This window comes from Strix uralensis, chromosome 4 (assembly GCF_047716275.1).
Source record: "Strix uralensis isolate ZFMK-TIS-50842 chromosome 4, bStrUra1, whole genome shotgun sequence".
In the NCBI taxonomy this organism is placed as follows: domain Eukaryota; kingdom Metazoa; phylum Chordata; class Aves; order Strigiformes; family Strigidae; genus Strix; species Strix uralensis.
The window spans coordinates 8,872,394-8,889,265 of record NC_133975.1 but is presented as its reverse complement, the minus strand read 5'-3'; the positions used below and the strand labels follow the sequence as shown (position 1 = coordinate 8,889,265).

Genomic DNA, 16,872 nt, shown 5'->3' with positions numbered 1-16,872 from the left:
AGTGACTTGATTGCTGATGAAGATTCTTGTTTTCTAGTTCTGTGCAACATCCACACTGCTGGCATCAACAGGAATGTAGAAGCTGGAATGATTCAGATTCTTTAGTGTTCGATGAGTATCAGTGTGGACATTTCGACCAGGGGCTGGAGAGGTAAGGAATAAACGTGAAGTTTGTTTAAATCTTCACTTTGCTGCACCCTTTTCTTTAGGAATACAACAAAACCTTGGATGTGATTAAATTAAATGTTTTCTAGTAATACAGTAGCACAGAGTTAGCAAATGATATCTACATTATGCAGGAACAGACCATTCAGTTTGTCTAATTGAAATACATGCCGCAATATTAGCAAGTATTCCATATGAGAGAGAAGTGGTCTATACTGAGGCAGTGCTTTAAGCCCTGTTGCTGAAGTCTTCAATGTAAGTATAAAATTCCCATTGAAGCAATGTGCTGTTACTTTTTATGCTTTGCTTACGCATCTTTATGTGTAAGTGTGGGCAAACCATGATGTTTTTCTCTTCGCTTGAGAGGGCACTCAGTATATTCAGCTGTACTACAGTTTTTAGTAAATACCTTTTTTTTTTTTTGGTAGTCCAGTACTGAGGACAATTTGGGATGAGATCAAATTTTATGGGTAGGTAGTCCTGGGAGTATTTTGCTTTGCTTTTGCATATTCTAGACTAAAGACTTAAGGTGGAGGAAGTGGTTGAGATTGGTACCTTAATGTCTGACAGGAAGTATGAAAAGTGGTGAGTGCTTGGATATTGCAGAAAACAGAGTAGAATGTAAGTTAGAAGAGATGAAATATTTTACTGAGGGCACATGAAAACTTCTTTTTATATAATTTATACATTCTCTGAGTATTACATTGTATGAAGGTGATTGTCATTTCTGATGGTGTGTTTAATAATCCTTCAGTTAACAAATGAATCTTTTGAAGAGCTTAGGAAAGCCCTTGTATTCATGAGTGTTTTCTATGTCTGATGCTATCATAAATATGAACAGTATGTTATGATTGAGTCAAACGGGATATGCTAGCAGCATTTTGTGGTTTTTGCTGAGCAGATATGTTCCTTCTTAGTGTGGAATCTTTATGTGTTAAAATTACATTGGTGGCATGGATGGTAATTTCATCTGTTGATGTGAAACCATTTAGGGAAGTAAGACTATAAGCTAAATCTACTTCTGAATTACTTATGTTAAATGTTGAGGCATTAACATTGAAAGAAGCAGATGGACTGAAAGGAGAAGTTTCCAGCACTTCAGAATATTACAACATTATACAGTTTTCATTCATTATATTTTTTAAGTTAATGAGGAGCCTGGTAAGTGTTTCTCCACTCAGAGAACATCAGTGATCCAACTGATTATTTAAGTAAAAGCTTCCCAACACCCTTTTAGGCTTTACACAGGAGAGTTTACATTGTTGATTATGTTGGGGTATGATGGTGTCGGACAAAATGTTAGTTTTGCTCATGTGATGGGCACTTTTCTATTTCTTAAGCATCTCCCTGGTCCTTTGCAAAGTCCTTAGCTGATGACAGAGAGTAGTGGTTAGACTGAGTTTGACCTCAAGTAATTTAATGAATTGTGCTTTTTGATGGAACTGCAGTATTGAGAAGGTCCTCAGGTAGACTGTGGGAACGGTTCACAGTGGCTGAACTGGGAGTATTCTAAGAGGTTGCCAGGTCTGTGTTCTGACATGACATTCATTTCACGACTCTTTTCTTTCCCTGCAAAGTAAAACTCATGATCTTGCATCACTGCTGAAGGTGACTTAAGCTGATGTGTTTTTGTTTGTTTGAGAGTAGGGGCATGGCCATGGTATTACAGTTGGCAGAGCTGTTTTTGTCCACTACTGAAGTTTCTGTTCATTAAATATGTTATGAGCAAAAAATGTTCATATTGAGATCTCATTATTTTCCAGCTCTACACCACAAGAATATTCTAGGCCTCTTTCTAGTTGCCCCGACTGGGAAGGTAGAATTGAAGAAGGCAAGGCAGTGAGGACATCAAATAAAAAAATGACAAAGTAGGTATTGAACAATTATTAACTATTGTTGTGTTGGTTTTAGCAATAGCCATCTGATCTCCGACTACTTCACATGCATTAATGAAGATTTGAAATGCGGCCAGGCTGTTTCAAATCAAGTCTGAAGGAAGTCTTAAGGGGAGAGTAGCACTGAGAAGTCTTATCTCAAAAGCTACTTGTATGATCATTTCAGATTCTCTTCTTCAGCTTAAATTGCATATTCATTACAACTTTCTGTAAGAGAAAATACTGCAATAGTGAAAGGAAAAATGAAAATCAGCCTTCAGGCTTGGAGAGGGAAATGACTATTAGATCATTCATGCTAGACTCCTTTATATTACCCATCTTTGTTTTATTGAATTTAAGCTGTTTTCATATTTATTTTAGGAGGTTGTTACACATATGTGCAATAATCATGTAGCATTTTATTTGCTTGTTGTAGAACTAGGTAAGCTTCTGGTAAGGCAGCTCTAGTGCCATTACCCTCAGGTGTATATTTACTTGTTAACAAACCTGAGCGATTGCATGAACTTGCAAAACCTACTCTTGTAGTGATTCATTTGATTAGCACAACTTTCACTTCTTTAAACTAGTGAAGTAAGAATTGTGCTTGCTGCCTATCAGAGTAAGAATACATGCAGTTCTAGAGTATGTGTCTATATAACTTGTTGTAAAGCTATTAAGGTTCTTTTCAACTTAATTCTAATTTTTATTTTTAAGTTCTGTTTCAAGTGATTCTGCTAATCCAGCTGAAAGGGAGACAGACGAAGTGGTTCTGAGGAGAAGACAAAAACAGATCAATTTTGGAAAGAATACCCTTGCGTATGACAGATACATTAAAGAAGTTCCGAAGTAAGTTGCACTATGTTGCACATTTCCAAATAAATTCATATTTGTTCCTGATGTGTGGGTAGATCAGCACACAGCTTTCGTTCTCTTAAAATTATATGAACAGTAAGTGAAGAAAACTTAAATTGATTTTTATTAAAGCGAAGCCAGCTATTTTCTGCATACGAGCAAATGTAGATAGGAAAAATTTAAAACTGAATGTTCCCTTTATGTATTGCTGTTGCTAGTAGCAACTTTAAATACTGTATTAATCATCTCCCTGTGATGCTTCTGGTGACTGTGTTGCTAGCCCAGTGTGAAGTTAATTGATACTAGGAAATGGCAGCTTTGAATTGAGGACTGAATAAAGCCTTGCATTTAAGTGTTGGTAAGGGAAACCAGTCTTCAGTGATTCATCAGTAACTAACAAATCAAAACCTGTATTTCTTGCTTTCTCTGTCATTCCACTTTGGGTTGCAGAGTCTGTGAATTGTGACACTTAAATGAAGGTTTCTTAGTCAGCCCCATCTGCTTACTGCAGAGCTGTCAAGATTCAGAAGCTAGTCTGTACTAAAGTGTGGATATGCATTTGTGTTCTTGGTTTTTTGTTTTGGGGGTTATTTTTTAGAGATGTTTTTCTAAATGGCTTGCCACTTACAGTTGCCAGCTTTCTATGGATTCTAGCTGTAAGAGTCTGTTGTGAAAATTGCCAGCCAAGTGCAGTGGACACTGCAAGCTTGTTGAGCAAAACTTGAAAGATTAGACTAGATGACTGAAAATCAACAACAGATACTGTAAATGATCACAGGTATCACACAATATCATCGTCGCATCTTCAGTAATACTTTTTTTTCTTCAAAGAGCCTTGGATTGCTTTGTGAATTGTAATTTTGCTGTCGCTTTGTCATCAGTGGTAGGACTGTGGCCAGTCTTATGATGATGCCTGGCACTTACATAGCTGTGCTGTGATCAGTTAAATCATAGGTGGAGAATAGGAATAACATTCAGAGAAAGCATGGGATAAACTTTTTTAAAAAAGAAGTGTTCTGGGTGGCATTTTAACAGGATAGTTTATAATACTGTTCCTTAGCAGGGATCTCTTTATCTTACAAAAAGTGTTATGGCCATGTACATTGATCTGTGAAGCTGGTAGGGGGAACCACTTGAGACCAGGGTACTTGGTATGATTTAAAACATTATTGTAATATGCTTCCCCCCAGGCATAAAGCTGACACCAGTATGGAAGGACTATAAACAGGGTTATTTTGTACTGAAGATACAGTTTGAGTGACCTCTCCAGTAATGTGTGGTGGGCAGGATCTGGATGTGGTCTACCATCTGAGAAACAGCACTTCCAGCCATGGGGTGATCCTAGACACTGTTGTTACAGTGTCTGCCCAGTGTAGATTCAGTGTAAAGGCATATCACTTACATTTTACCCAGAGGGTGGGGGTACTTTGTTTTTTATACTCCCAAACGACAAATGCTGTTTAGAATTATAGCAATCCCCATTGTAATAATGCATGGATAATGGTGGAATAAATGTTCGCTGAAGATAACTTGTGGGTTCACCCCTGCCAGCACCCAAGTACCCACACAGCTATGTGCTTCCTCCCTCTCCAATGGTATGGGGAAAGAATAAGAGCAAAATAGAGGAAAGTGATGGATTGAGGTAAGGGGTATTTTAATAGGTGAAGGAAAGAAAGGGAGAAAAGAGCACGTGATGCAAATGCAATCACACGCTGCTTCTTCCAAGTAGACTGGTGCTGTGACAGTCTCTGAACAGTGGTCACTTTGGAAGACACCTCCCCTTCTTCCTCTGCCCCAGTTTTTATTGCTGACCATCACATTATATGGGGTGGAATACCTCTTTGGGTAATTCGAGTCACCTGTCCCAGCGGTTTCCCCTCTCAACTTCTTGTTCAGCCTCAACTTAGTGGCTGTGGGAGGGGACAGGGTGGACTGGGACAAAGAGAAGGCCTTGAAGCTGTGTAAGCACTGTTCAGCAATAGCCAAAAATTAGTGTCTTATCAGCACTATTTCAGCCATAAAGCAAAAACACAGCACTACAGGGACTGCTATGAAGGAAGTTAACTCCATTCCAGCCAGACTCAGTACAATACTAAACACAAAGAAACTGCACCTGACTCAGGAAAACTGAAATAAAGTAGCTGGAGGCTGGGATGGTGTTGAAGGGATATGAGTTACGCTTCTTCTGTTTCATATTTGTCCACGGTCAGTAGGGATCTGCTTTTGGCAGCTGTCAGAGTGCTGGACTGGATGAACTTTTGGTCTGACTTGGCATGTTATTGTTGTTGCTTGTGTGGTCTGTTTTTGACAGTGTTTTAGAATATACACATTTCAGTTAAGTGTTTAAAAATACGAAAATTTTATTTATTAGGCCACTGGTGCCTGTGTGATCTGATGAACTAAGGAATTTTTTTTATGAATGTAAATCATGTTCTGAAGTAATAAATGTTACTGTTTGTTTACAGGAATCAGCGAATACCAGGAGTCCATCCTAGAACTCCCAACAAATTTAAGAAGTATAGCCGTAGGTCGTGGGACCAGCAGATCAGGCTGTGGAAGATAGCACTGCATGCCTGGGATCCTCCTACTGAAGAAACCTGGGATCTGCAGCCAGTGTGTGTGTGGGTGAATTAAGTCAGCAAAGTCTCTTGCTTCTCAGGAGGACTCTATTTCTTTAGAGCATTCCTAATGCAGCAAGAGAGTAGATCAGGCTCAGAAATGAGAATCTCCTCCAATGCCTTGTTTTCCTTTTGAATTCTGCTAGTCTTCAAGATATTTCCATTATTTAGTCTAAATTCATTTCCAGCATGGCACTTTGGGTAGGAAGGCATTTGGAGTGTACTACTGTAGACAGTAGTAGTACTGTGTGTTTACACTGGTGAGCACAAGGTAAAAATTATTTTTCTAGAAAGGGGTAAGCATAAGCAAAAATTCAGTGATCACTATTCCTTGACCTTGATAACCTTTCCATCTTTTCTTTTTCTGATGTCAGTGGAACCACCATTCTCGTGCAATAGGATCCTTGTCGAAGATTTGAGAAGTGTTCGAGCATTAGAGAGAGATTTTTTTGTGCTCTCTGCAGGAGAGTGGCAACTGTGCTCAAGACAGAATTTTTTTTATCTTTCAGAATTTTAACAAGGCTAGCTCTACTAATGGACTCCACCTAATACTTTACAAGATTCGGACTAGTAAACTGGGAGGAAAAGAGTGAAGGGAATTCTATGAGCTCTCTAACCTTATTGTGTAAATAGTTTTAGCTGTGTTGTAAATGACCTACAGTGGAAGATGCAGTTGTTTGCACCATTTGGATGTCATACGAATTTAACTGTTAATTGTTACTGCAGCTTAACTGTCTTCTGCTTGGAGCAGTAAGCCAGATGGTAGTATTTTAAATCCTTTCTTTTTTTTTTTTTCCTCTTCTGTTTTTAGTAGTACAGAGCCGTCAGGCAGTTCCCAGGAATGGTTCTGCAAAGATCAGGATGTTTCTGGCTCCTTTGTATTTGATGAAAAGCAGAAGATAAATGAGTGTGAAGACTGTTGCAGACAGACTGACTACACACCAGAGAGGTATGAGATAAAACTTCTGTGGTTACCTTACTGAAATAATTCAATACATGTTGATGCTGTCAGTATTTTGTAGGAAATGTTTAGTGAGGGAGAGCAGTTAATGCTCAGCTTTGGAGTTTGGCACTTTTGCTGTTAAATGTAATCCATCACTGGATTACTGTACAGAGCATTGAATGTGGAAAAATTACCAGCATTACAGAATTGCATGATTAACAGCAGAAAGTGTTTTTTCAGCTTCTGTGTTTATACAGTGGAGCACAGAGGTTTCTTTAACCACTGTAGGCAGGTGCTGAAAGTAGGATACCTTCTTCAGAAGCAAGAGTGACTATCTTTAATAAACAGTGTTACACTTGTCTGCAGAACAGCAGGGAGACTAACAGTGAAGCACCTCATGCTCTCCTTGTTTACTGAGATATCTTGATCTGGGGACATGCGTGTGGAGCTTAAAATGGTTCTGCTTCCAAGTTTCTTCTGCTACTATGGGTTTGCTCTCCAAAACACAATACCAAAATTTGAGCCGTTTTCTCTATGTTCCTATGTTGTGACTGAAGAATCATACCTCAAAAGAAGTCTTCCTGTGTAGCGTGTGCCAGTATTTTGCAGAACTCTGATAAGCATTTAAACACAAGTGAAATGTCCGTGTAAAATCTGTGTCTTATTTTTGTAGTCCCTGTTCTCCTGATTCTTCTCCAGTATGGAAACGCAGAAAAAGAAACAATTCTGACTCCTCTGTGGTTTCAAAGAGCAAAAACCATTATGTGCATATGTACCATACACTGGAAAGGTATGAAGTGATTCTCCCTACAGAGATTCATTGATGCTATAAATTGACTTTTGGAATGTGACTGATATTTATCCCTCCATTTGTTAATAGGTTTAATTTTATCTAAATGCTTGTGCAATTTAATGACGAAGGGAGATCATGTCAGAATAATTGTGTTGTATGATAGCAGATATTTACAGTAGTCCATTACAAAGGTGAAGAAACTTCAGTGTCAGAAGACACAACAGAGGTTATTTTTTTGTATGTAGATTTAGGCAACACTAATGTGGTTTTGATTTCTCATGGAACCTGGTTTCTGCTTCAGAAGTTGTAATTCTGAAATTGTTAGGCATCTGCCATGGTTATTTCTCATACCTCTTACATGCATTGCATTCTGCTTTTTGGCGTACAGAGTGTGTACAAGTTGATGAATGTTGTGGCAAGGGAATGGAGCCCAGCGTGCACTCATTAAGTCTGCCAGCAAATACTGAAACTTGCTGCCGATTTAATTATGACCATGTTAGATTTGCTACAGGTATTACAGAGAATATGTATTCACGTAGGGATGAGAAAGAAGCTTTGTGTATTTTGATTAAGCTTTTTTCTGCCTTATGAAAGATGATATGGAAGAAGATGCTTGTTGGAACAACAAGGAATTGGTCACCCGGCTTGGGACTGGGACAGAGTGAGGTTAATGTTCAGAAATGGATAACAGAAGGGTAGAGTTTTTCAGGCCAACAACTTTATTCTAAGTTGTTCAGGAATTAAACCTCTACCAATTGGTCTTAATGATATTTCCCTTTTTCCCCTTTCCTAGCTGCCGCATAAGAAATTCTCCTATAAATGAGAAATGATAGGCTGTGTGAAGAGCATGGTTTAACTGTGTACAAAGTTTTGTTAGAACCACAACAAAAGTGGAACATTGATTTAAATTTTTCAGTGTTTAGTAGACTTTTCACACTAACAAGGTAAAAATATTTATACAGGTGTGGTTTTTTCTGTCTACTTAGCCCCCTTATCTTCAGAAGACTTAAGAGGAACTGTGTTACACAGGTCTGTGGTTTCAGGCCTTTTCACTTTCTTTCTAGTCTTACTGAATCAGGACATCAGGAGGCTTTTTCAAAGTGCTCAGCGTGGGAAGCCTTTGGTGAAAATGATGAAGTAATGACAGTACAACATGGTATAGAAATAACAAGGTAAATACCATAATGATTATGATGTTCTTTGTTTTGCTTGTGCCATGAATGTGTCTGTTGCTTTTTTTATCTTTCTTTTCTTTCACTGTTTAATACTACTGGTTTGATTTTTATTTTTTTTTCCCTCCTTACATTTCCTCCAACATGTGGTTGTTATTTTTGTTCTTTGAATTTCCTTGGCTTTTTCCAGTCTGACTCTCCATCTGTTGTTTTCTACTGCTTCTGCCATTACGTGATGCTGGAAGATGATTGAGCCCCTTTCACTGTCTTTGTCTTATGGGAAAAGCAATAGCATGTTACCACATTGTTCCCTGTGGTTGTTACTAGCCTCTCACTTCCTCAGCCTAGGAGCTGAAAGCTTCCTCTCTGTCTCCTTAGAGATTAATTTGTTTTGTAGCTGACAACAATGATAGTTACTTGTTTTTATGCAGTGACCCAATTTCAGCCAGTTGTTCTTCAGGATGGAACAATCAGAAACAGAAAAAACCCAACTTCTTTCTGCCTGACAGCAAAACTTGCAAAGATACAGACTTCAGGCTGGAGAGGTATAAAATGCAGCTCATCAATCAGGGGCTTTTTTTTTCCGTGTTAAGTTAGAAGCATGATTGGTTTATTGCTGTATTTCAATCCAAGCTTTCATTATAAACATAGATTTTTATTTTATTTTTTTACTATTCTTAGGGATGCATTGGTCAATATTTATATGTTGTGTGATAAAATTCTGTCCTTGTGTTCTTCTGTTATCATTTGTATTACAGTAAATAGCAGGTTGTAGCTGTATTTAGTATAAAAAGGTTACCATAATAAAGCCACTTAGTCTTTGGTGGTTTTTTTTTTATTTGTAGGCTTAAACTTTGTAGCAGTTTATTGGAAGGACATCGGTCAGAATACGCTGAAAGGGGATGGGGAAGTGCAAGTACTGAAGATAGAATAATGAGGAAAAAAATTTAAATACCAAGGTGAGTTCATGCTGACTACTTATTTTACCTATTCTGTTTCCGTAGCCCATATATAGTATCATTCTACAGAGTCCAACTGTTCAGCTCAAGCAGAACAGTTTCTCTTTTTACTCCTTTATTATATTAGTAGTTTATCCCATCCTCTTGTATTTAATGCAGCACCTTAATTAAAAGATCTAATAGTTCATGCTTAGTAAACTGAAGTATTTACCTGTTCAGCCAGAAAACATGTTTTATCTTATCACCCAAATGAAAAGTGCCAGGTTTTCTAATTACTTCAGTAGCAGCTTTTCTGCCTCTTAATATTTTTATGATGAAGTCACAACTTTGCATTTGCAGCAGTAGACTTCAATGGAAATTTTCTCTTGGACTGTAGATTCCTGTGAAGCATTAGTAGGATAGGTAGTTATCTTGAGTCAAACAGCTTTTATTAGCAGATAGTCTTATGTGTAATTTGATTGTCTTTGATCTACATTTAATGCAGGCTCTGAAACCTTATGGACTGGGATATTAACATCTGCTTAACAGTGATCTTGGAATATTTTGCGTAATAAAACTCATTAAGAATATGGCACGCAATTAGTTTTACACTACTTAGATTTTTCAATTCTAGCAATATGAGGAAAAGGCAGCTTTCTAAAAACTGTTAATGGCATTTTTCTATTGCTTAATTCTTTGAGCATGAAAAAGACTTAATATGAATTCACTTTTCAAAGTGCTAATTCAATATTTGAAAATATCTAGTCTCTCTTTGTATATAGAGGTATCGAAGAAGAAGGACTTTCTCCTGTGACAAAACAATTTGAAGAATAGGGATGTAGTCTGAGATCAGCAGATCAAGTCTTGGAAAACTGGTGCAGTCGCGTAAGATCTGCACTGAAAGAGGAAGAGATTTACAGTCAGCGTATGTGCAGTCAACCTAAGGTGAAATGTGCAGGTAAAAGAAGCGTGCCTCTGTACATCACAGTTAAGAGAGCCTTTCTGATCTTCTAGTTAGTTGATGTTTAGCTCCTTTGCAGTTGTCTTTGTTGTAAATAAGGCTCTATTAAGGAATGTATATATTCAGTGAGTTCTAACTGAAAAAATATCTTTGTGACACATAAAATACAGAAAGTTAATTAAATAGCTTCTCTGTGGAGCAACGCATTGGTTTCTTGGGATGCAAAGATCAATAATTAGAGAGGCACTGCCTTTAACAATGGCTTTTAGATGTGATGAGCTCTAACTCTCAAAGGGTAGGGACTTCATCTGTGGAAGGTGAATGTTGCTTGAAAACCAGGTAGTGGGTTCCATGGCAGGATTCCACACCATCTGCCTTTTTCCTGAAAGAAAATTCCTGTCTTGAACAGGAAAAATGTGGCTGTTTTGGAACCCAGTTAAATGTCCATAAGTTTGAATGTATCTGGTTGGTTTTTAAAGAAAAAAACCTTAGTCAGTAGGGCAATTAACACATTCCTGCCATAACTTAATGACAATTGAGAGAAGAATGTATTTTATGAATTAATAATGACATTTAGGTGAAAATGATGTGACAGAAAAGAGGCTCAACTGCTTCATTTTCTTTGACAAATACTTTAGGAGTATAGGGTATGTAGTACTCTTTGTTTTTCCAGTATCTTATGTTCTCAAAGTGTTCATACTGTCTGTAACACTTTCTTTAGTATGGACAGTAGTATGGCTTTGTCTTTTATACTGTGCTTTAAGCTCACCATGTGCAGTGCTATTCCGTTTACTGCTATCGTAACACTACACCTTAAGAGATAAATGTTTTGCTGTTAATGACTAGATATATCATATTTATAAAGCTGTTATGTACCTTTTTGTTTAGGTTTCTCCAGATCTTTAAGGATAGATTGTTTTCCACAAGCTCTGCCTCAGGTGTAAAACTTCAGATTTCATTAAGCCTGTGCTACAGTGATGATGGATGTTCCTTAAAGCTTTTGTGAGACTGTTTCTGCTGTACCTGCGTTGGCAGATAACATGTGCATCGTGGTAAAGGCTACTTCAGTTGATGGATCCTGCTTTTGCCATTTGGAGATCATGCTATGTAGAGTATGTTAATGTTATGCTGGTGAACTGGTCCAATATTGAGGCAAACTGAAGAGTGCCACCCCTTAAACCAAGGAGTTAAACCCAGTGTCCTCTCCTGGACCGGAATTGTGTATCCAACCTGAAGAACTGCTTCAAAAGAATGTAGATAATTTCGACCTTTCTCCAGTTGTTAAAGACAAACTGTTCTTAACTTTTGGATTGGGTGATCATCCACATGGCTTATTTACCATTCTCTGAGATAAGATATATTAAGCTAGCATTGGCCTGAACCTGGTGAGAGAAGAGAAGGAAAAGGTAGATGGTTTATCAAAATCAGATCACTCCCCTTAAGGGGATGAGTGACTGAACAGCAACACAGCCCAAATACCTGGATTTTGCTTTTATGTGTGTTACAGCTTGACTCAAAAGAGCCAGTCTGCTAAGAGTATAAGAGGATGGGTTCAGTGCCTGCTGTTCCTACAGGAATTGGAGGTGAGCAGCAGTATTTGCAGGTTTGGAGCTGCTCTTGGCCATGTCCAGACTAGGAGTTGTGACGGTGTTGGAAAGGCTCTGCTTTGTTCTACTCTTCTAGCACCATGCTCAGCTCAAAGTGCGGGCTGTGGCTATGGTGTTTAGCCCAGATTCATGTGCCAGTTACCAGAATTTTTTACAGTCCTTGTGGAATTTTATGTAGCATGTACCGATATACAAATGTCTGTTGGAGCTGGGAATTGTCTCTTTGCAGGAGTTCAACTTGGCATTTCACGAGGCCACTGCAGAACTGTGGGCGGTGCTAGGGATGACACACAGCAGCCTTGCTGTGGGGCTGACAGTGTACCCAAGGGCCAAAAGCCCACTGTGCTACTGGTGTGGAAGTAAGCTGCTTCCCCAGAAACTACTCCCAGTCCCTTTCAAAACATTATCTCCAGGCACGCTCAGGCATGGGGTTCAATAGTGTCCTAGCACAAGGGTGGCTCAGTCACACACCACAGAGCACGGAGTGTGTGTATTCAAGGAACACATCTGTACAGCACTTTTTTAAGAAGTAATGTTTAGAACCTTCTTGTTCCAGTGTGCATGCTTTCATGTTATTTATGATGACTGTAAATAAGGGAATGGGTTACATTCCTGGCACTTTGTCTTTATGCAGAAGAATTGAAGACTTCAAAAATCCCTGTTAGTCTGATTTTGCTGTTATGTTGTCAGAGTCTCATTATAAAAGGAATATGTGGGTTTGGTAGTCCTTTGTTTTAGGCTGTTTTGTATATTTTGGGGGTTTTCTAACCCTTGCTAAAAGGGGGAAGGAGGACTCTTCACAGATAAAATCAAACTCTTGAAGGGAGTTTACAACTTGGGTTGTGTCCAACCCCTCAGTTTGTATTCTGACATCTTGTCATGAGCTTGTATTTAGTGTGTTGTAACCTAGTGGAAGGGGACAGCTGAAGGCCCAGCACCCACTCTGCCATGAGAAAGGTGGAAAGGTGTCCTCCTGGAGAGGATGGAGCTGTTAGGTGTAGGCTGTCATGAAACACTTAAGCTCAGCTGTCGCAGCCCTTAAGCTTTTACCTGTGATGGACAGGGCCTGCAGTGGATTTATGGATGCAAATCCATAGGATTTGTAATTCAGCAGTCCTTAAAAGATCTTTTTTTTCTCAGTTGAAGATACTTAGACTAGAAACAGAATAACCAGTCTGCTTGTGTGTTGTAGTTTAGGACCAGAGGGCAACTGAGCACCACGCAGCCATTCACTCGCTCCTTCCCCCCCTACCCCCCTCCCCAGTGTTGGGAAGGAGAAAAATGAAATAACAAGGCTCAGGAATTGAGATAAGGACAGGGAGAGGTGCCTCACCATTTACACAGTCACAGGCAAAACCAAGATGGGTAGGGGAAGAAAAAAACCCCAAGAAGATCACTTTAATTCAAACACTAACAAAACGGACACTTAACAGACAGAATGGGACAGTGAGAAGCGTTAACATATCTTAAAACACCTCCCCCCAGCCCTCCCTTCTTCCTGGCTCAGTTTTGTTCCCAATATCTCTACCTCTCTCCCCAGCAGGGCAGGGGATGGGGGGTGCAGTCAGTCCTCCAAGGTGGGGAGGAAGTCCTCTTCTGTGTTCCTGCTCCACATGGCGTCCCTCTCACAGCAGACAGTCCTCCACACTCCCCATGGGGTTCATTCTTCTCGAGATGCGTCGGTGTGGGTCACCCCCACGTGTTGCAGTCCTCCCAGTGCTAAACTACAGCAGCAGGGGCTGCTTCTTCCCACAGAATCCTGGCCTTAGGGTGCAGCTGCCTGCTCTGGTGTGGGGTCCTCCACAGGCCACAGGCAGATCTCTGCTCCTCCAGTGATCTGCACCGGCACGCCTTCCCCCTTTCCTCCACCTTCCTTCCACTGACCTCAGTTGTAACTCATCCTCAAGGTCCCCCCTTCCCCTCTCAGGTTCCTCTTCTTAAATAAGTTATCACAGAGGCACGGCCACCGTTGCTAATTGGGCCTTGGCCAGAGGCAGGTCCGACTTGGAGATAGGAGCTTTTGAGAAGCTTCTCGCAGCGGGCCACCACTGTAGCCCCCTCCCCTGCTACCAAAAACCTCGTCACTCAAACCCAGCATACTGTGGCGGTTAAGTTTTGGGCAGATGTATTCCCTAATGCAGGTTCTCTCTGGTAGCATGAGGAAAGGAGTGAAACTGAGCAGATGAAGTTTGAGGCCTGCCAAGGTCATTTTATGCAGTGCTGCCACTGGATGTAGAACTATCATAAGGTCTTCTAATTAGTAACAGTAACCTCACCAGTCTAAACAGAGCAGTTGAAACTGGAATGCAGTCGGTCCATTCACTTGTTTATCCAAGGCTATTTGACATAAGAGCTTACAACTGAGGTAAGCAAAGCTGAAGTCTGGGACTCCACCCCCAGTTTGTATTTGATGGCCTTCTATTAATTTTACCTATTTTAACTAAATCTGCTTTGCATAAATCTGTGCTCAGTTTGTAATAAAGCCAAAATGAACTCTGAACTTCACCAGCCAGGTTTAAATTTCTTCCAAGTGACATCTGTCTTGTGTTGGCATGCTTCCACTGGGAGAATCTCCTTACAGACGATACCTTATCTGTGCTTGTAGAAACAGTCCTTCACTAGCAGTTCTGAAATGCCACGGTTATGTGTACTTTGTTTTGGTTTTAAACTGCTCCTTTGAGGTCACAGCGATGAGGCTATATCCTTCCCCCCTTAAAATTCCCACTGTGGTGCAAAAGTGTTTTTCTGAAGGATTTTCTTTGACAAGGACAGAAAGATGCAAGGCAGCTATAATCCCTCAGCTGTGTTACAGCAGATAGTTCTGCTGGATAAACTGAATTTAACTCATACGTAGTGTTATGCTAAACATACCGTGTGGCTTCCCAGCTGGAGCTGTCCTCTATCTGGCTTGCTTGGATGCATTCAGCTAAACATGCTGTTCAAGTCATCTTATCTCAGAGCAAAGCTAGAGGAAATGGAGTTTGTTTGTACGTGTTTTGAACCTATGATGTATTTCAAACATGTCCTTGGTTCAGGAACGCAGTTCTGTTTTCCATAGCAGTGTGTGGGAAGGGAGAGGTGCTAGCATAGCAAACGTTCCTGCAGGAGCATGGATGTTTATGCTAATGCCGCACAGAAGATGCATGAGTTTGTACGATTATGGTAAGGCCAGGCAAAGGGAGGAACTTACAAGGTAAATCCCTTACACTGTACTATTTTCAGATCTTAGTGTTTCAGGGAGCGTAGAGCCAGCCTGACGGTTACCACCCAAAGGCAGGCACTTTGGAGACATCCTACAACACAGATCTCTGAGGAGAAAAGTACAGCACCTGTGTACAACCTTTGAGGAAAAAGCAATGAGTTGATGGAAAGTGAACACGATTCTCCCTTACCTCTTCTCAAAATACTACTGATTTCAGCCAGGAGCAACTAGGTATGTAGGCATTCCACCCAAAAAGCATTATTAAACAGCTAAAGCACCATTTCCAAATACATAGTTAGCAGGAGTCTTTGAGATACAAACATACAGCAAGAATGCAAATGCAATCTGTAGAAGTGAAACATTTTAATGCAGTACATTCACAAATGGGAAAAAAGTGTAAAATCATTGAAAAGTCAAGCAAAACAATGTAAAAAAAAAAATCAGTAGAAAATAAGCCAGCTGCTGAGATTTCAAACTGTTTAATTTCTAAAAGCCATCGCAAATTATTGTTTGAAGACTCTTGGTCTGGCCTAGTGCGGTTCCCAAGGCAGGCTTGCAGGGAGCAGTCTTCCTTCCACAGCTGAAGCTGTTAGTTTTGCTGGGAAGTTCATGTAAGTGTCTGTGTTTATTCATCCATCTGTTGCCTGGCACAGCTTTGCAAGAAAAAAAAAAAAAAATTCAGCCAAGTGGTTGAATAATTTGTGACTTTTTGGAAAAAAAAGCATGAATTTCTCCCACTTTTAACAAGACAATGTGCAATGAGCTTTCAATTCACCATGAAGAGGATCTTCAACACAACTGAGCAATCCTGAGCCTCGCTGAGCAGGTGTTTCCTCTTGGCCTTCAAGACCACATACATAATACTGCAGTGATCTCTGACAGAAGAAAATTCAGCAGTTTTTACTGATCTTATCTGGGACCCTTATCTGAGCTCTACCTTCTTACCCTTGCTCTTACGCCCAGAGTTAGAGCAGCTGTAGATACTGCGCTGTATGGTTTTGTATAGGCTTGGAGAAAGCCCCTTTTGATATCTGCAAACTGAAAAATGGGTGAGAAGGGCTGTCTGGTTATTTACCACACTTCAGCTGGATGTTCCTGTAGGCCATTCTGTTCAACTCTCCAAAAAAGATTAATCAGGAAATGGGAAGAAACAGATGTGTTCCTGGAACTACTGAAGATTTGAGTGTCGAGACCTGGAATTAATGGGAGCATCTGGTGAAGAAGAGGCAGAAAGACAAAGATACGTATTGCATATTGCAGGTGCTGTTCCTCTGACAACTGTCTTAGTTACTTTAAATAACATGGATTCAAAGCAACACATTTGTTTCAGCTGCTGTTATGCTGTTCAGCCAATTCCTTTTTCCAAGCACAGGAAGGTGTATGCTGCCACCCACTGTGCCTGGTGACTGTGCCCTTTCTACTCAATTTGTGGACAACAGGAGCTCCAATTCTATGCAAATTATGAATGGAAACACAAGTCAGAGCAGCAGGCATCTTTCATTTGTGTAAATAATTACATGAGAAAGTTGTAGTTTGTGGAACCACGCTTCATTTCTACAGTAGAGATGCAAATTCTCCCTTTCAACATAACCTTCAACCTTGCTATGCATGAAGTATCTTCATAAAAAGAATGAAAACAAACCACCACCTGTCAATACATCTCTCCAAAAATGTTGCTGACTTTGGTAGTTGCTTTTGTGTTAAGTTGCTCAAAATAAATAAATAAAACCCACCAAAAAAACCCCAA

General features: G+C 39.9%; 1 protein-coding gene across 6 annotated transcripts in view; it reads left to right on the top strand.

Annotated features, from left to right (window-relative positions):
• The window catches only part of TMEM129 (transmembrane protein 129, E3 ubiquitin ligase), a 36,667-nt gene extending 19,795 nt beyond the window's left edge, over window positions 1–16,872 (top strand). Inside the window, exons 2-13 of one of the 6 annotated variants that reach the window (XM_074865566.1) lie at window positions 38–151; window positions 594–635; window positions 1,929–2,033; window positions 2,754–2,885; window positions 5,357–5,506; window positions 6,321–6,458; window positions 7,126–7,242; window positions 8,310–8,417; window positions 8,849–8,962; window positions 9,263–9,376; window positions 10,121–10,313; window positions 11,205–16,872. In XM_074865566.1, the coding sequence (XP_074721667.1) occupies window positions 38–151; window positions 594–635; window positions 1,929–2,033; window positions 2,754–2,885; window positions 5,357–5,506; window positions 6,321–6,458; window positions 7,126–7,242; window positions 8,310–8,417; window positions 8,849–8,962; window positions 9,263–9,368 (1,126 nt within the window). In that variant the 3' untranslated portion in view covers window positions 9,369–9,376; window positions 10,121–10,313; window positions 11,205–16,872. Of the gene's footprint in view, window positions 1–37; window positions 152–593; window positions 636–1,928; window positions 2,034–2,753; window positions 2,886–5,356; window positions 5,513–6,320; window positions 6,459–7,125; window positions 7,243–8,309; window positions 8,418–8,848; window positions 8,963–9,262; window positions 9,377–10,120; window positions 10,314–11,204 lie in introns of those variants that run through there. The other 5 variants (XM_074865565.1, XM_074865564.1, XM_074865563.1 and 2 more) reach the window with 5 other exon arrangements.